General features: G+C 31.7%; 2 protein-coding genes across 2 annotated transcripts in view; one reads left to right on the forward strand and one right to left on the reverse strand.

Moving 5' to 3' along the window:
* Positions 1 to 18429, reverse strand: part of LOC143190741 (high affinity cationic amino acid transporter 1) — a 65437-nt gene that overhangs the window by 20048 nt on the left and 26960 nt on the right. The gene's annotated exons all lie outside the window — the stretch shown is intronic.
* Positions 2806 to 6324, forward strand: LOC143190746 (uncharacterized). Its single transcript, XM_076395293.1, has 2 exons — positions 2806 to 3344; positions 3447 to 6324. Exons 1-2 carry the CDS (start codon positions 2930 to 2932, stop codon positions 4310 to 4312), a joined length of 1281 nt encoding a protein of 426 aa, XP_076251408.1. The 5' UTR covers positions 2806 to 2929; the 3' UTR covers positions 4313 to 6324.

An 18429-nucleotide genomic window follows, 5' to 3' on the forward strand; every position in this document is an offset into this window, starting at 1 on the left:
TTTGCGATCAATCCGTCGTGCCAGACCTTGTCGAAGGCTTTGGTTAGGTCGAGAAGAACTGGTCCAAACGTTTTACGTTGGTCAAGAGCATGATGGATGTGTGCGGCCAGATGGGTAGCCTGATGGACTGATGAGTGGTGAGCGCGAAAGCCGAATTGTTCATCTGGAATGATGTTGTTTTCCTTTGTGAAAGAGCTGAGAGCGTAGAGTATTGCCCTCTCGGCAAGCTTCAAAATGGCGCTGAGAAGGCTGATAGGCCTGTAATCAGATGGAGATGATTTTGCTCCTTTCTTGGGTATAACCTCTATATGTGCGTGTTTCCAAGACGCCGGGAAGTGTTGCAGCCTCACAATGGAGTTAATGATGTTTTTTAGTTAACCTTAACCCTCAAAAGATACGTGTATAAATTTGACAGCTGTCGGATCATTAGTTTGTGAATTATAGCATTTTGAGTGAAGCAACTTTTGTTATTGTGAAAAAAATGGATAAAAAGGAATTTTGCGTGTTGATAAAATATTGCTTTTTGAAGGGAAAAAGCAAAAACAGTTGAAGTCAGTTAAAGCAAAAACTTGGCTTGATGCCGAGTTTCCGGAAATGAGCACCGAAGGCGGTGAACGCAGTGGACGCCCAACAGAGGTTGTTACCGACGAAAACATTTTAAAAAATCCACAAAATAATTTCGAATGACCGTACATTGAAATTGAATGAAATAGCAGACACTTTAAAGATATCAACTGAACGTGTATATCATATCATTCACGAATATTTGGGTATGAGAAAGCTCTGTGCAAAGTGGGTGTCGCGCTAGTGGTATTTAAGTCTAAAACAGTGAGCTGAATTAGCTACTTGGAAAAGTTTGAGGAACAAATCTAGAGATGCAGAATACATTGGTTTGGATCTAATAAAAGGTGAAGGAATTCCTCACGCAGATCTGATGTCGATATAGAATAGACTCCAAAAAAAAAAAAACACGGAGCAAGATCATAGAAAGTGATCTGATAAATAAGATATTAGTATTGTTCGAGGTCAGACAGTTGCGACCGACCGCCAGCTGTAACGATGTTTAGTGAATAATGAAGTCTTGCGGCACTAATAGCAGCATATCGATTGAGAAGTGGATATTTTCGCCGAGCGTCGGCTATGGACCGATGGTGGTGGATATTTGATACAATGTACAATGTAGATTACCTGTGAGTTAAAGTGAACAATACATATTTTGAACTATTTCTTATTTTACTCAAAATAGGTCAATTGAACAACTAACCACATTTGAAAAGAAACATCCAAACTATATATTCACATCACACTAATTGATTCAAATTACAAAGGCTCACTGGCCATTGAGTATATTCGACTGAAAAACACGTTTGAAATAAAAAATAAAGAAGAGGATTTGGGGATATACATTTTTTGTCATTTCATTAGTTATAAAGATATAGAGAGATATATATTCATTTCCTATATGTATTACTATTGGAATGATTGGTGTTAACTATATCTTATATATAAAAATGAATCGCAAAATATGTTCCTAAGCGCATAACTCAACAACGCCTGGACCAATTTGGCCAAATCTTTTTTTAAAATGTTCGTTGAAGTTCAGGGATGGTTTTTACGGCGAGAAAAATTAGAATTATTGCTGGAAAAACCCTAAAAATAGCCCTTTTTGTTTGAATTTGTTTCGTGTATCAGTTGACAATTCATCTGTCATCTGTCAAAAGTCATCTGTAACAGACAACTTTTTTTTTTAAATTTGATATGACTTGAACTCAAATCCTTTTAAGCCGTACGAATTGTTTTATTTATTTAAAATTTGAATTAAATTTTAAACAAATAAAAAATTTTAAATAAATAAAACAATTCGTACGGATTAAAAGGATTTGAGTTCAAGTCATATCAAATTTAAAAAAAAAAGTTGTCTGTTACAGATGACTTTTGACAGATGACAGATGAATTGTCAAGTGATACACGAAACAAATTCGTATATCGTGTTTTGTGCAGAGTGTTTAGTTAGTTAGTGTTTGTTTAGTTCGTGATTAGTGAAAAAATAATTTATATTTGATATGCCTCCTATAAGACGAAGCAATTTAGGTAGAAGAACCAGAAATGCTATAAACCAAGCTAATTACCGATCTAATCGTACTGCACAAGAACGTGACGACGGAAATGAACGTGAAAGAATTCGGATATCACAAACGCGTGAAGCGCGAGCGCGACATTCAACTAATAATCGCGCAAGTTTGAATCCAGCTGCTTTCAGTTACGATGTGTCAATTGACTACAGTAACTACCAATGTGTTGTTATTGGTTCTATGAACTTGGTTTGCTCACACTGTAAGGCATTAAAATACAAAAACGATGCCAATGGATTGTGTTGCGCAAATGGTAAAGTGAAATTGATACAATTGGATCCACCACCAGAACCATTGTACTCATTGGTTTCAGGAATAGGAACAGATTCTATACACTTTTTGACACATATTCAACAATATAACAATTGCTTTCAAATGACTTCATTTGGGGCAACAAATGCAGTTCGGGAAAATTTTATGCCAACTTTCAAGGTATGTATTATAGCAGTTACTCATAATTATTTTAGCGAACAAAATTTTCTGTCACCAAAGTTAAGATGTGTTACTAATCTTCAATTTCTTAATCATTACGAAATATATCACTTAGTCATCATATTATATGGTGATTCAGTTTCAGTGACACTTTTATTATATTTTATATTTGATAGATATTAGTTAAAACTAAATATATACTTTTTAAGATCAAATATTATTTAAGTTTGATCATTGACAATCCATTAATTTATACCACACCATAATATTTTTTTTATTTACAGATACAAGGGCAAATATATCACAGAGCAGGTTCACTGTTACCAGTGTCAGATAGCGACAACAAATTCCTGCAAATTTATTTTATGGGCAATTCACCACAAGAAATTGATCTGCGTTGTGCACATAACAATTTAGTAAAAAGGTCTATTGTAGAACAATTACAAACTTTATTTCATCAACACAATCAATTGATTATATTGTTTAAAACTGCCCTGGATCTGATGCCATCCGATAATCACAAAATTGTAATCAGAGCTGATAAAACACCTGCAGGTCAACATACAAGACGTTTTAATGCACCAACTATTGATGAAGTTGCTATCGTTGTAGTTGGAGAAAACTTGGAATCCCGTGATATTGTTTTACATCGTCGGAATTTTCAATTACAACCTATAAAGGAAACACACCGCTCATATGATGCACTGCAATATCCCATTATATTTTGGCAAGGTGAAGATGGCTACGATTTATCAATAAAAATGATAAATCCCATTACAGGTAACTAAAATATTAGTTTAGCTATGGCGATAATATCTCAGTCACTATATTATGTATTTTAATTTTATATTTGAATGTTATTAAAACAAAATCTGTTTACAGGTTCTGAAACCAACAAAAAAGTCAGTTCAATGAACTATTATTCATACCGCCTAATGATTCGGGAAAATGCAGATAATCACATATTGAAATGTCGGCGATTATATCACAAATATGTTGATGACATGTATGTTAAAATTGAAACGGAGAGATTAACATTCATCAGGTTGAATCAAACCAAACTCCGATCTGAAGAGTATATTCACCTTCGAGATGCGATTAATACTGATGGAAATGCACAGAATGTCGGTCGGATGACTATTCTTCCAGCAACATACATCGGAAGCCCTCGGCATATGCACGAATATGCTCAAGATGCCATGTCGTATGTTCGTCATTATGGTACAGCAGATTTGTTCATCACATTTACATTCAATCCGCAATGGATAGAAATTAAGCAGGAGTTATTACCTGGGAAATCATCCATTGATCGTCATGATATTACAGCCAGAGTCTTTAGACAAAAGTTGAAATCTTTAATGAATTTCATCGTAAAACATAATGTGTTTGGTGAGACACGCTGCTGGATGTATTCTGTGGAGTGGCAGAAACGAGGATTGCCACATGCACACATTTTGATTTGGTTGGTTGAAAAGATAAGGCCAAATGAAGTTGATGCAGTGATATCAGCTGAAATCCCTAATGTACAAGTAGATCCTGGATTGCATGAGGTAGTTATCAAAAACATGATACATGGTCCCTGTGGAACTCTTAATCAAAATTCACCGTGTATGATGGATGGTAAATGTTCAAAACGATATCCACGGACATTAATATCGGAACCAATTACTGGTAATGACGGTTATCCATTGTATCGTCGCAGATCGACAGCAGACAATGGAAAATCAACAATTGTCAAATTAAATTAACAAGATATTGAAATAGATAATCGTTGGATTGTTCCATATTCACCCATTTTATCAAAGACATTCAAAGCACACATCAACGTTGAATCTTGCCATTCAGTGAAATCGATTAAATACATTTGCAAATATGTAACCAAAGGGAGTGATATGGCTGTGATTGGAATTGGTGCAGAGAATTCTAATGATGAAGTTACCCAATACCAAATGGGCCGCTATGTCAGTAGTAATGAAGCAGTTTGGCGAATATTTTCTTTTCCTATTCATGAGAGACACCCTTCTGTTGTTCACTTAGCTGTGCATTTAGAAAATGGACAAAGAGTGTATTTTACAGCACAGAACGTAGTACAAAGAGCTGCTCAGCCACCATCTACTACATTAACCAGTTTTTTTTGAGACATGCCAAAACGATGATTTCGCACAAATATTGCTATATTCTGAAATGCCAAAATATTATACCTGGAATCAATCCTCAAGGAGATTTATACGACGGAAACAAGGAAAACCAGTTCCAGGATATACAGATGTATATTCCACCGATGCGATTGGCCGGATTTATTCAGTACATCCAAGCAATGATGAATGTTTTTATTTACGACTGCTATTAGTCAATGTACGTGGCCCAACATCATTCTAATAGTTACGAACTGTTGATGGTGAATTGTGTGGATCCTACAGAGAAGCCTGTCAACGTTTGCAATTGCTTGAAAATGACGCTCATTGGGATCAAACTCTCAATGATGCTGTAATATCATCACACACTCATCAAATACGAACATTGTTTTCTATAATCATATCTACATGCTTCCCATCAAACCCAATTGATTTGTGGATCAAGTACAAATATTATATGTGTGATGATATTTTGTATCAAATACGGAATAGAATGGGAAATCCAAATATACAAATCAGTGAAGAAATTTACAATGAAGCATTGATTTCAATTGAGGACATGTGCTTGATAATGTCAAACAAACTATTAATTCAATTAGGCCTGACCGCGCCCAATCGTCCAATGCATGACGCTTTTAACCAAGAGTTGCATCGAGAAAGACTGTATGATCTCAACGCTTTGAAAGAATAAATTCAAACAAATCTTCCACTGTTAAATGAACAACAGAAGTATGTATTTGAAACTCTTATGAAAGTAACAAATGATGAAACTGGAGGGATTTATTTCTTAGATGCACATGGTGGTACAGGAAAAACTTTTTTTATTTCATTAATATTAGCAACAATTCGCTCACAAAATAAAATTGCACTTGCACTCGCTTCGTCGGGAATCGCAGCAACTTTGCTTGAAGGTGGTCGAACAGCCCATTCAGCACTAAAATTGCCATTAAATATGCAAAGCAATGAAACTCCAACCTGCAACGTTTCGAAGAACTCTGCAATGGCAAAGGTTTTGCAGCAATGTAAATTGATTGTTTGGGATGAATGCACGATGGCACATAAAAAATCTTTGGAGGCTTTAGACAGAACCTTAAAAGATCTACGTAGCAATAATAACCGATTTGGTGGTGCAATGATTTTATTAGCAGGAGATTTTCGTCAAACATTGCCAGTGATTCCACGATCAACGCCAGCTGATGAACTCAATGCATGTCTAAAGTCCTCCAATTTGTGGAAACATGTTAAAGTACTTCATTTAAGCAAGAATATGCGTGTCGAGTTGCAAAATGACCAATCTGGAAACATATTCTCTAAACAACTCATTGACATTGGTAATGGCAAATTTCCTATAGACATGTTGACGGCTTGCTTTTGCTATGACTATAAACAAGTCCCAGGGGCAATCATTAAGTGTTTGTGGTATTAATCTAGAAAACCCATGTTTCTCACATGGTCAATTGTATGTTGCCTGTTCCCGTGTTGGAAAACCATCAGATTTGTTTATCTATGCGCCAGGTAATCAAACAAAAAACATCGTATACCACAAAGCAATATAATGATAATAATAATAATAATTATGATTCACATGATTAACAATAAAGCGATTACTTACTTTTCAATCCTTATATATGTTTTATTTAATTATTTTTTATTCACAACGCCCTATCACCAGGGTGATGGTTCTGTTCAGGAGAATTTTTTAAAATACGTAGGCACAAAAAGTGCCACATTACAAATCTTTTTGACAGGACGAAGTCTGTCGGGTCAGCTAGTTATTAAATAAAAATTAACATATTTTTAGATATGTTAGAAAAGACAAGTTAGAGATAAATCACTGAATAGAGTTAAGGAACTCAGTAAAGAGTAAAAAATAACCAAACTTAGATTTTTAACACAAAATAAACGTTTTAAAATAAAATATGTACATAATAATCATTATAATTACTAAATAGAAATAAACAAAAACCTTATTTAGCTCGTATGAGGAAAAGTAGGAATAAAGAAACAATGATTGAAAATAAGGAACGCTTCAGGCCCTGGGGTCCGCTACCTAAATCTGACAAATGTTCTAACTAAACTAAAACGAAAAGTTACTGTCCCCGTCAGGGACCCGCGACCTCCGTTTAAGAGCTGAACGCTCTAACCATTACACCACAGAAGTAGTTGTCCACTATATTTCTACGATGTCTTATATGCTACGGTCAGTGCTTAAAAAGCAAGCTGGATGGCTTTTGCACTGAACGACTTTCGAGTTTCTGTCACATCACCTCAGCAATAACATTATAAAAAAATGTGAAAACTTTGTACGTACCTTCTTTCTTTCGATAACCTCAGAGGATATTCAATAACACTTTTTTTAAATTAAAGAATCAACGTAACCCTTCTTGAAATTTTTTACTTTACTGGGTTACAATTAAGTATTTTTATAGTAAGTAAAACATTGCTGCTTGTGCTTCTATTCAAAATGATCATAATTTATTAGTTGTTCTTTGAGTTTTTTGTTATTAAAAATAAGAAGTTTTTAGCAGTTTAGAAGAAAATAAGCAGATATGATAACGTTTATTTTTCTGTAATTATAGTTTGGTACCTAGTTACGATTTATTTAACTATTTAATTATAATTAAAAAATCAATTTAATTAATACTTGAAATGTCACTAATTATTAGAAAAAATCAACTACTTCATGTTTATAAAAATATCATTATTTTTTAGATTTTCGAGATAATATTTGATTAATCGATTAAAACTTGGCGCGTAATTGCCTTAAAGTATTAAAATTTATATATTTGATTTATCTACAACACTCTTTGAAAATTCTAATATATTTGAATAAATACGATATAAGCAACTTGACATTTATTAATCAGTCACAAATAAATTAATTTGTAATTTGTGATAAGATAACGTTATCTACCTATGCGATCGTTATAATATATAAATGACACATTTAAAGACTTAAAATATTTTTCTTAATATAGTTATTTGTATTGTTGTATTAAAATCCAGAAGAGCTTTTCGTTATTTTTGTCTATGTTAATGCTTTTGTTAAAAATGTCTTTTACAAATATACTACTAGATTTCAATTTTTCTCATCTTTCTAAGGACATCGGAGTTAGATATCCAATTGTTTTATAAAACGCTTAGTTTAGTTACAATAATTGAATATATCGAGTGTTGTCATAATAAATAATAGACTATAGAGACTCAGCCTCAGCCTATATTTGTTTATAACATCTTTTATTAGAAACGTTTTTTTAGTTTAATTTTACTTTTCGTCTGAACTCATTCACATTCAAGAATTCATAAGCAAAACGAGTGTGTATTAAACTAGACTAATTTAAGTTAAAGTAACACATACCCTTTATACAAATTCATGTGGTTTGGCTCCTTTCAATATTCTTATTATTTCCGCTATGTCTTGGATAACTTTGCCAATATATATAATCTCCAGGTCATCGCGCAGTTCTTTTTTGCGATACGCATTGATAATTAATGTAAGAACTTTATTTTGACAGCGGTGGATTGTACGCTTATTTGTTATTACTGAGAATCTTGTGTTTATATTTGCACCTCAATACACCTATATAACCTTTAAAATACGATATTATCAAACGTTGATAGTGGATTTATATTGGTTAATATTCTTTAATATTTCGAAACACTACCATAAATATCCTGTATTTTTGTTTTTGAATTACTTTTAACATTTTTAGACATTTCTGAAGTCAATAAGTGAATCAAGAATGAAACAAATATTATTTCAAAATAATTATGTAAAAATATATTGTAAATAGAGAATAAAGTGGCCAGCGGAGTACTGTCACTGTCAATAAAGCTGCTTTGTAACAGCAATAAAAATGAAATAATTTTATGTATTCATTGCTTGAAATCTATTTTATTTTAACGGAAAGTTGCAACTTATTGTCATGATGCATTGCTGGTTCAACACCATTTCAATGTAAAAGATCTATGATATTATAAGTTATGAAATATGAAGGTGATTTCATTGGGATTATTGAAAAACAGGTAACTTGAACGGCTAACCAAACCAAACCAGGCCGTAATGGTCGCGACATATAACATATATGGCTTAGTGATCTAAATTTCGGAATCTGTTTCTGAAGAGGAACTCTAAATAGTCAAAATTAACTTCTTCTACTTAAGTTACAGTCTGGTTAACAGAAGTCTAAAGAAGAAGAGCTAAATTTGATGAATACTCCTTATATTTCAACAATTTGGAAAAGTTTCAGTAACTTTTTTGACTTAATCTTATTTAAAGTAATCAATCCATTTTTTCTAGTATTTTTATAGTTGATTTTCTCTACTTCAATTAAGTTGATTGTCTTTGCAATCAATTGATGAAGAAGTTTATTTGAAGGAAGATTGACAACGGGTTGGTGGACTATCTGTCCAGGACAGAATAACTAATTAGAAGGCATAACTATGATTATGAAATGGGCGCACAATACTGTGGGAAACCCTTTTATAAGGGGATAACAGCTCCTCAATGTGATAAGGAGTTCTTAATATAGAAGAATGCCTTCAGGGTTGCTTGGATTTTACTTCCTTCCAACTTCTGCATGTCTTCAAGTATAATAAAAACGATATGCTAGAGATAGATGAATCTTAATAATTTATACAGAGTTGCTTTCATCGAAATTGAAAGCTTGCTTTTTTGTATAAGATGGGATATTTTTTTATAACATCTTTATTAGATACGCTTAGTACAATCTTAATTTACAATTAATTTATTACTACTTTTCCTATGTACTTGGATTAATTAACAAGCAAGACGAGTGCCAGAAAATACATCAGTATGTATTCCTCAATTATAATATTATAATTATTTATTAATTATTAACTTATAGCTATAGTTTACACTAATATTACACACTAAATGTTCACACAACTTCGTATGGTTTTGTTCGTTTCAATTTCCTGACATCCTGCGCGCTGTCCAGCAGTTATATTGCTTCCACGTTAGTATGATTTAGTAATCTTCTTTCGTGTTTTAAGGCGAAATCCTGCACAACTTCGCAAATCCATTTGATTTCCAGGTCATCGTGTAGTTCTTCATTGGTTAGATAGCGATAGGCATTGGTAATCAATCGAAGAACCTTGTTTCGACAGCGCTGTATGACTAACTGATTTGAATTTTTAGTGCAACCCCATATTTGCACCCCATAGGTCCATATTGGCTTTATAATTGTATTATAGATCAACCTCTTTGATTTTAGATCAAGTTGAGAGTATCTTCCGACTAACCAGTATGGTTATTTTATTTTGGTTCTAATGTGTTTTGCTTTTTGTCTAACGTGATATAAGATGGGATATAAGAAATGATAAACGTCATTACTTTTGAAAAGGGTCTGCTGGTTTTGAACACACCAGTTGAATTGTAGGTCAAACTGTGCTTCTTTTGGGGCCACTTCATCGGAGCTTTTTCTATGAAACTGGTATTCATGGAAGCCTCCTTGTTTGTAAAAAAATCGCCTGCGTTTTCTTTGGATGTATCTGTAGCCGCTAAAATTTGAACCACTTGACGGCTAGATTCAGTTCTATTTCTGGTGTGTTGTAGATGACGCTGTCGCAGGAAAAGGCGGTGTAATCTGCATATATGTACTTATTTTCTCTTGAATGGAAAGTTACATAGAACTCGTTAAGAACTGAGATGCCAACTTTACATTGGAAAGTTATATCTTTCAAGAAGGATTGAAGAAGGTTCTCGCCAAGACCACAATCTAATATTTCAAAATTATAGGTCTGTGCCAAACCTTGTCAAAAGCCTTGGAGATGTTTAGAAGAGAGGTATTTTGACCTTTAGAATGACCTTGGTGATGTATGTCCAATATGCAAACCCAATTGTATATGGCGGATTATACAATGGAAATGTTCATTTAATGCGTGTATTATCAATCATTCTCAGAGTTTTGAGGGGGAATTGACCAAACTTACCTCCTCTGTAATATTGGAAGAAGAGTCTTTATATATTCTTAAAAATTGTTCATAAATTTATGTTGGTTATTTCAAGACATTCAGTTATTCCATCGTAAAAAATGCTATGATACTTCAACTTAATTAAAGGTTTGACAGATTTCTATAAAATTTCTTGTTTTTAAAAAAGAATATCATATGAACTTATCGAATAACACAATATTTGTTTGAAGTTAAGAGTCAATTAGAACATGAAAATATTATAGTTTATATCTAATGACACTTAATAATTTACTAATGTTTCTCTCGATAATTATTTTATCTTATCAAATTCAACCACGTGGCTTTGATTTCAATTTGTCAAAACTCTACTGTTGTAAATACCTTGATTATATTACATTTTACATGTATAATCCATCGAAAGGCAACTTAGATCTTTTTACATCTTTTATTATATTCGCTTAGTACAATCTTAATTATATATTACTATTTTTATTTTGCATTCGGATCAATTTTCAATAATAAGGAGTGCGGGATAAATTTAAATTAAGCTAAATAGTTTCACTGATACACTTTATACAAGTTGGTACGTGTGGTTTTATTTCTTTCAATAATCTGGTTGTTCAGTAATTATGTTGCTGAGATTTAGTAACCTTCTTTCAGGTTCTACAGAGAAATCTTGGATAACTTCCTGGATACATTTGATTTCGGAGTAATCGTAAAGTTCTTTGTTGGTTACGTAGTATTAAGCTTTGGTACTTAATCGAATCAAAGAATCTTAATTAATTTCTTATGGCAGCGTTGGATTTCTGGTCGGATCGATTTCTTAGTGCAATACCATTTTTATACCCCATACACAAGTAATTAATCAATTTAGACTACATAGGCTTTGTTATTGACCAATAAATCACTAAACGTTCACAACCAACCAGCAGAGTTGATTAATTTTGAGTTTGATCATTTTGCCGTTTTGACTAACATGATCTTTCCAATTTAGTCTACCATTGAAATGAATTCCGAGGTATTTCACTGATTCTAATTGAAGAACTGGAGATTCCTCAGTGATGTAATTAAGTTTTCTTCATGGTCTAGTTGGCATAATCAAACAGGATGCATTTAATATATAACCTACGAATTATACAAATGATAATATTTGATTCTATATAAATTCTGTCTATTCTGTGTAATTGATATTATAAACAAAACCTCCTACAAGGAAATAATACATTTTTGTCAAATCGATATAAAAACTAAAGATCATGTTTATAATAGATAATCTTGATGGATTATACTTCAAAAATTACAAAACTGTATTCACAAGATTTTTTAAATTATATTTCTGCTAATTTTCGTTAATTCTTGTAAATAATAAACTCTATTGCGGTAAATATATACATTATTGTACCTCAAATTTATATGCAATCCAAGCGAAAAATACTTCTAACAAAATTATTTTCAATTACAACATACTCTATATAGGGATTTCCAAGTTACTATTGTCTGTAGCAATTAGTTTTAGATCGATTCTACCATTGCAAAATTACGTTATATTCGTGGTTTACGTGTATACTTGCGTCACTAAATATATGGTTGTATATCATTTGACTCAATACTTTAATGATTCACACCGGAATAAATCAAAATTACATTAAAATATGAAAAGAATTATGGAAGTACATTATTAGTAATTTTCCAAGGCTGCAATTTTTCAAGGAAGTATTGTACATTTATGTAAATGTATAATTCATATTTTTCGATTAATAATGGATTTGCTGCTGATTAATCATTCATAATTCTAATCCATCATTTCGAATTCATCATGACGTAAATAATCTACAATATGATTTTGAATTATTTTAAATTGAGATTTCAAGAGTAATATTTCATACAAAACATAGATATGAGAAAATTTTAATTAACTTCGAAAAAGAAGGAGGTTCGGCTATATATATATATATATATATATATATATATATATATATATATATATATATATATATATATATATATATATATATATATATATATATATATATATATGTATGTATGTATATATTAACCACCTTAACTACTGTAGCGAATTGAGGCATGTCGAATTTTACATCGTGGAATAACGGTCTACAAAATACCCAGAAATATAATCCCAGATGTTGAACACGGGCGGGGTGCCAATTGGAACCCGACACCGAATAGCTGGCGGCAACCCCGAGACGTTTATCTGGGATATTACTGAAGGGTATTTCGGTTATTCAGTGCTCAACCCTCGTTTGGTTAAGACGTGCCACCATCGACTGCCCAAGCCTCGTCAACAGGTAACTCCGCTGCCATCCGTTTTATTATTTGTATTTTCATATTTTTTTATATTGCCAATAAATAACGGTCACATTATGTAAACACCACTGTTTCATTTCGATTTACCTCCATTCACCGAGCCACATCATTTACCCTAAACTACATTATCTAAGAACATTGTACAAAAACATTGTAGACAACTGTTTGTATGGTGTAATGGTTAAAGCGTTTAGCTCTAAAAATGAGGTCGCGGGTTAGATTCCCGGCGGGAATAATGACTTTTTGTTGTTGTTTAGTTTTTAGAACATTTGTAAAAACCTAGGTGAGTTAGGTAGTTTAACAATAGTGGCTAGTGGGTTCGGCACCTACTTCAAAGTGATCAGTTGGTAGTACTTAAAATAATATTGTAAATAGATACATAGGTTTAGGTAGGTATTAAGCTAAATTGTGTGTATATAGTAGAATATATATTCGCGTGGTAGATAGGTTAAAAAAGGTTTTTTATTATTTTTATTTAGTTATTTCAGCGATTATTATGTACATATTTTATTTTAAAATGTTATATGTTAAAATGTTTTTTGTGTTAAAAATCTAAGTTTTATTATATTTTAATTTTTATTGAGTTCTTTATTTATTTTTTTAAGTCGGTTCAATTTTTTTGTTAAAAATATTTTATGAAATATTCACTTTACGTTTAGCTAATTAAAATAATATCTTCAAGATTTAGAGTGTCCATGGCTCTTGTCTAAAATCAACAAAAGCTTGTTTTCGCATAGTACTGTAAGTTTGGATTCACTTCTAAACATTAACGAAAAACAAGGTCCAAGAGAAGAAATCGACGAAAAATATAAAAGAAGGTAGGTTTTCACTCTATCGCAAAGTTATGAATTGGAGGTGGAAAGTAAGAACATCTGTATAGAAGAAAAATATTTCACATTTTCGTAATGTTGAAGTTAATTTTGAGTGATATCTTGATGTAAGACCTTGGTTTGTCTAGATAAATTAATACTGAATCAGTATTTCCATTATGCTAAAGAACACTTTAGAACTAATTTACAAAAAACAAGCCATGAGCGAAGTTTTCAAGAAACTACCCCATTGTTTGTTTTTAAATGAAATAACAATAATCAATGTCTTCTTCCATATATAGAGAATATTTTAAATATCATTGTTATCGATAATATTTTCACTATATTTCGTACCAACTAGAGTTTATATGTACTGGACCTGATGAGTGACCAACTTAGAGATCATCCTAGAAGACATGCGAGTTTTATACAGCCTAGTTAACATTTACTGGCGGACTGGGGTGGATATTCCTTGTCTGATTTTACACTGTTACCTAGAGATGTTTTCAATTGAAATTCAAACATAAAATACATTCACGATACAATATACATATATAGATACAATACACATTTACAATAAATGTAAATAATGATTTTCAGTTTTTTAGTATTGGGGCAGTCAGAGTCTTTAGGGTTAGTTAGAGTCTTTACTATTTCCTCTTCTCAATATTGGAACAATTATAATTTTATCGTAGACCGCAGAACGTGAAAACGTTGAAATAAAGTTTTCCACTTTGTTGATTTATCATATCTGCTATCCGAAATCCGAATCCAAAATTTGTCCATAGTTGCACTCAGCATCAGGAAACAAATTTCTGAAATATTAATTATTGTCGGAGTTGCTAAACTCTATGGTGGGTCACGATTGTAAGGAAACTTGGATGCATTGAGAACTCCATTCATCGTTCAAGACGCTTATCGTACGACATTACGAGCTAGTAGGCATACTTTGGTAGCACAACAATTCTTTCATATTTTCCTTTTTCTATTACCTTGATATCTTATTGCCACAAAACTTACATTATCAAAATTATATTAAAAATTGAACTGAAAATTATTAGTTATAAATATTTATTTATGAATAAAACTCAAGAAATTACTTGGAAAACTGATAGCTGAAATGAAATAGCTGAAACAAACTAAAACACCTATTTGGAAGATTAAATGCTTTACTGTTCCATAAATATACAATAAGTTATTAGGATTTTTATTAGTACCTTCTCTCATCAAATTATTCCAGTCAGTTCAATTGGTTGTGGTATTCTACAGTACAAATAATTTTCAGGGATACATAGAAATCCTTTATGTTTCAGTTGTTATATCCAATATATAGTTCATACTCATAAAAAAATAACTCTCTTTAAATAGTCGTCCATTTTTGTCGTCTATGTACTAGGTTGCCAGGATCGATATATTGTGATTGTAGTTGTAAATGTCTCTACAGTACAAAATCCGATAACGAATAACCATCCCGGCCCCAGTAACCCGGCTGATGTCTTCTCCGATGGTCTCTAACTTGGTCACTGACTTTGACTAGTAGGTTTAATGCCGAGAAATGTGGAAGGTAGCCCACATTAATAAGTAGGTCCAATCACCAAAAAAAACGAAGAGATTGTCGTGACTAAAATACGTATATCTCCATACAAACGTTTATCATATATCAAAAATGGTTGTAGCAAGCTGTAAAAACACGCATCAAATAAAATATAAGCTTTGGTTATTTTGTAATAAAGGCTTTCATATATATTTCATAGTTTCATTGTTATTAGGGATCCACATTGTTGTTGGTTGTCAAATATCTATGGATGCGTTCGGAAATATATTTTATGACCAAAAATGTTGAATACTGACTAAAGACAATTTGACTTTGAAAATAACTTTTCAGCATTTTTACAACTTACACTTCACACTTCGACTTATACTTCAAACGTGTAGGTATTTTTTGATAGATTCGATTAGATAACATGAAAATCATGTAAAAAATAATGACTCAGCCAAATATGACATAACGGTCTGTTAACGGTAATTTAGAATCGTATTCTAATTGCTGTTAAGTAAACCTTTACTAAGATTAAAGTTGAAATACGTATGCTTTCGTACGATAAAGCACACTTTATAAAGGCATTTCACATTTGTTGTCAAAAATTTAGTGCGCGAATTTTTCTTTTATTTTATCACTATCAGTGTCAAGACAAAGATACAGAAAATAATAATAGTTGTATTGGCATGTCACAATTGAGTTCGAAAGTGACTGGAAATTAAATGGATAGGTCTAAAACCGAGTTCGTGTACGTCAAACACAACAACAATGAGCACGACAAAGTGAAATTGAACGATTCCGCAGACCCAGTGTTCATGTGATCCAGGAAAAAGCAGCAATCCACTAACAAACCAGTAAATATGGTGCTAACAAATCAGTTACAAGTTTGGAAATGGTAAGCGCTTGTCAATATTGGAAGGTATTAAAATGCAGCGCATTATGTTGTATCAGTAGAAAAGTAAAATTGTCACAATTAGTTCCAACATCAGATCCATTAGGTTCATTAGTTTTTGAGACGGAAAATGATAACCACTTCTTAGGCAACATTCAAAAATATAACAATTGATTTGTAATGACGTCGTTTGGCGCAACGCCTATTCTACAGGACAATTTCATACCCATTTTCAGTGTATTATATCATCAAATATTTTTGGTAACAGTCAAATTTGTATCAAAAATACAACATGCAGAGACAAATGCAGATGTATTACTTATTAGGAGTGCTGATACCATCAACAGATGCAGATCATTAATCAGCAAATTCAAAAATACATAATACATTTATGTAAATCCGTATGCGGAAATTCATAGCCGTTGTGCTCACACAACAACAGTGAAGCGAACTGTTTTCCCAGAAATACAAAAGTTGCTTCATAAGAACAATAATATAGTCAAAATGTTCAAAATAGTATTGAATCGAATGCCATTTGACAGCTATAATATTGTCATCAGATCTGACAAAACACCGGTGAGCACGCGAAGAGGTGAATTAATGAAAAATGTCTGAGTGAATTACAAAGAATGGATGAAGTGGCTATTTTTATTGCCGGAGAAGATTTTCAAGATATATTGATACTTATTTTAAATTCACGTATGCTCAATTTAACTTGCATCTGCGTTTTAATTTACTCTTAAAATTTTCGTTAAATAATTAAATCATATTATAATACATAATATAATCATATGAATCACATTTATTATAATTCAAAAGATATGATGTTATTATTTTTTTAAATAGCCATTATAAATAAGAGCATTTATTTCGCCGTTAATAACATCTTGACACGTCAAGGTCAACAACATTACAAAATGTTGTATATCTAATATTATTTAATCTTTAAATCTGCAGATATATGTCTAGGGTCTAGTTTTATATCAGCCGTTTGTTTTAAATGTAAAACTCTAAAATGTTTTGTGTTTTTCAACATTTGATTGACTTGAATATTAAAAAAATATTTTTTACGTTGTTTATTTCATTCAAGATCTCTATTTCTGAGAAGCAATATTTTAGTGGATTGGCTGGAAAGTAATTTTGATTTACTATAAACAAATGTTATTGTGCCAAGATACTTTAGTCTTTTCTTTATAATACTTTTTTCTTATCCTATTTTCATCTTTTTAACAATTTTCATTTTCATGTATTATTAATGAAAATTAATTATTAATTTTTAACAGCTGAATTTAGCCACAAATTATATACATACTCATTTACATATCTTATTTTTTTATAACGGTTTCTTTATAATACAAACCAACTATTATTTATTGTTTTTGGGCTGTCATAACAAGAGTTATGAAATCTTAAACTCTATAAATATTATAATAATTTAACATATTTTAAATTTGCAGTCTGATAAACAGGTAATGAATGAGAATATGTATTTCTTAGATAAAAACGTGGTCTGTACGATAAACGCCTGGCCTACGTTAGAAAGATTGTTGTTATTTTTCAAAAGTGATATTTTTTTCACAAATATAATCTTCTACACAATACCGTCAAAATAGCTGCCAAAATCTGGAAATAGCTGCCATTTAGCCAGATAAACTCCTATATTTTTACAATAGGATAATGAATATCGAATAGTACATTACGAAATACGAAACGATTAATGACATTAAACTGAAAAACATTTAATGTAGGTCCTTCAAATAAACAATTATATCCCCACAAAAATATCCTGGAGAAATAGTATATTTCAATTGGTAATATGGCATACGAAAAATACTTCTCTCAAGATGGCTACCGAGATAGTTCACAATTGACGAATTAAATGACAAATGTTAAAAAACAATCGGAATTATTTTTGAGGTCGATATATAACTGGTAGTATAGCGTGGATTTGTCAAAGAATATGACAGATATATAACAGTTTAAATCTCGAGTTAGTTTTACTTGAAAACTGAAAAAAACATAGGCTGACATTGTCGCTAAAAATATCATAGATACATTTTTGTGATGAAGACAGTATTAATACAGAGTATTCAGACTATAAGTACCATCTAAACAATTAGGCCGATCACCACCAAAAAACTATTCCATTAAAATACTAGCTCTATATGTAACCACCATATTCATCAGATATAGCATCTATTGAGTCTGAAAAATTACTCGATAG

The sequence above is a fragment of the Rhynchophorus ferrugineus genome, unplaced genomic scaffold (assembly GCF_030347505.1).
Source record: "Rhynchophorus ferrugineus isolate W39M unplaced genomic scaffold, kcgeb_rfMv2 rfM2, whole genome shotgun sequence".
Lineage (NCBI taxonomy): Eukaryota > Metazoa > Arthropoda > Insecta > Coleoptera > Curculionidae > Rhynchophorus > Rhynchophorus ferrugineus.

Excerpts from the sequence above, each read along its gene's own strand:
- LOC143190746 (XM_076395293.1), top strand. The coding sequence starts at position 2,930 with ATGGGCAATTCACCACAAGAAATTGATCTGCGTTGTGCACATAACAAT. Across the intron at positions 3,345-3,446 it reads AATGATAAATCCCATTACAG|GTTCTGAAACCAACAAAAAA; the intron begins GTAACTAAAATA and ends ATCTGTTTACAG.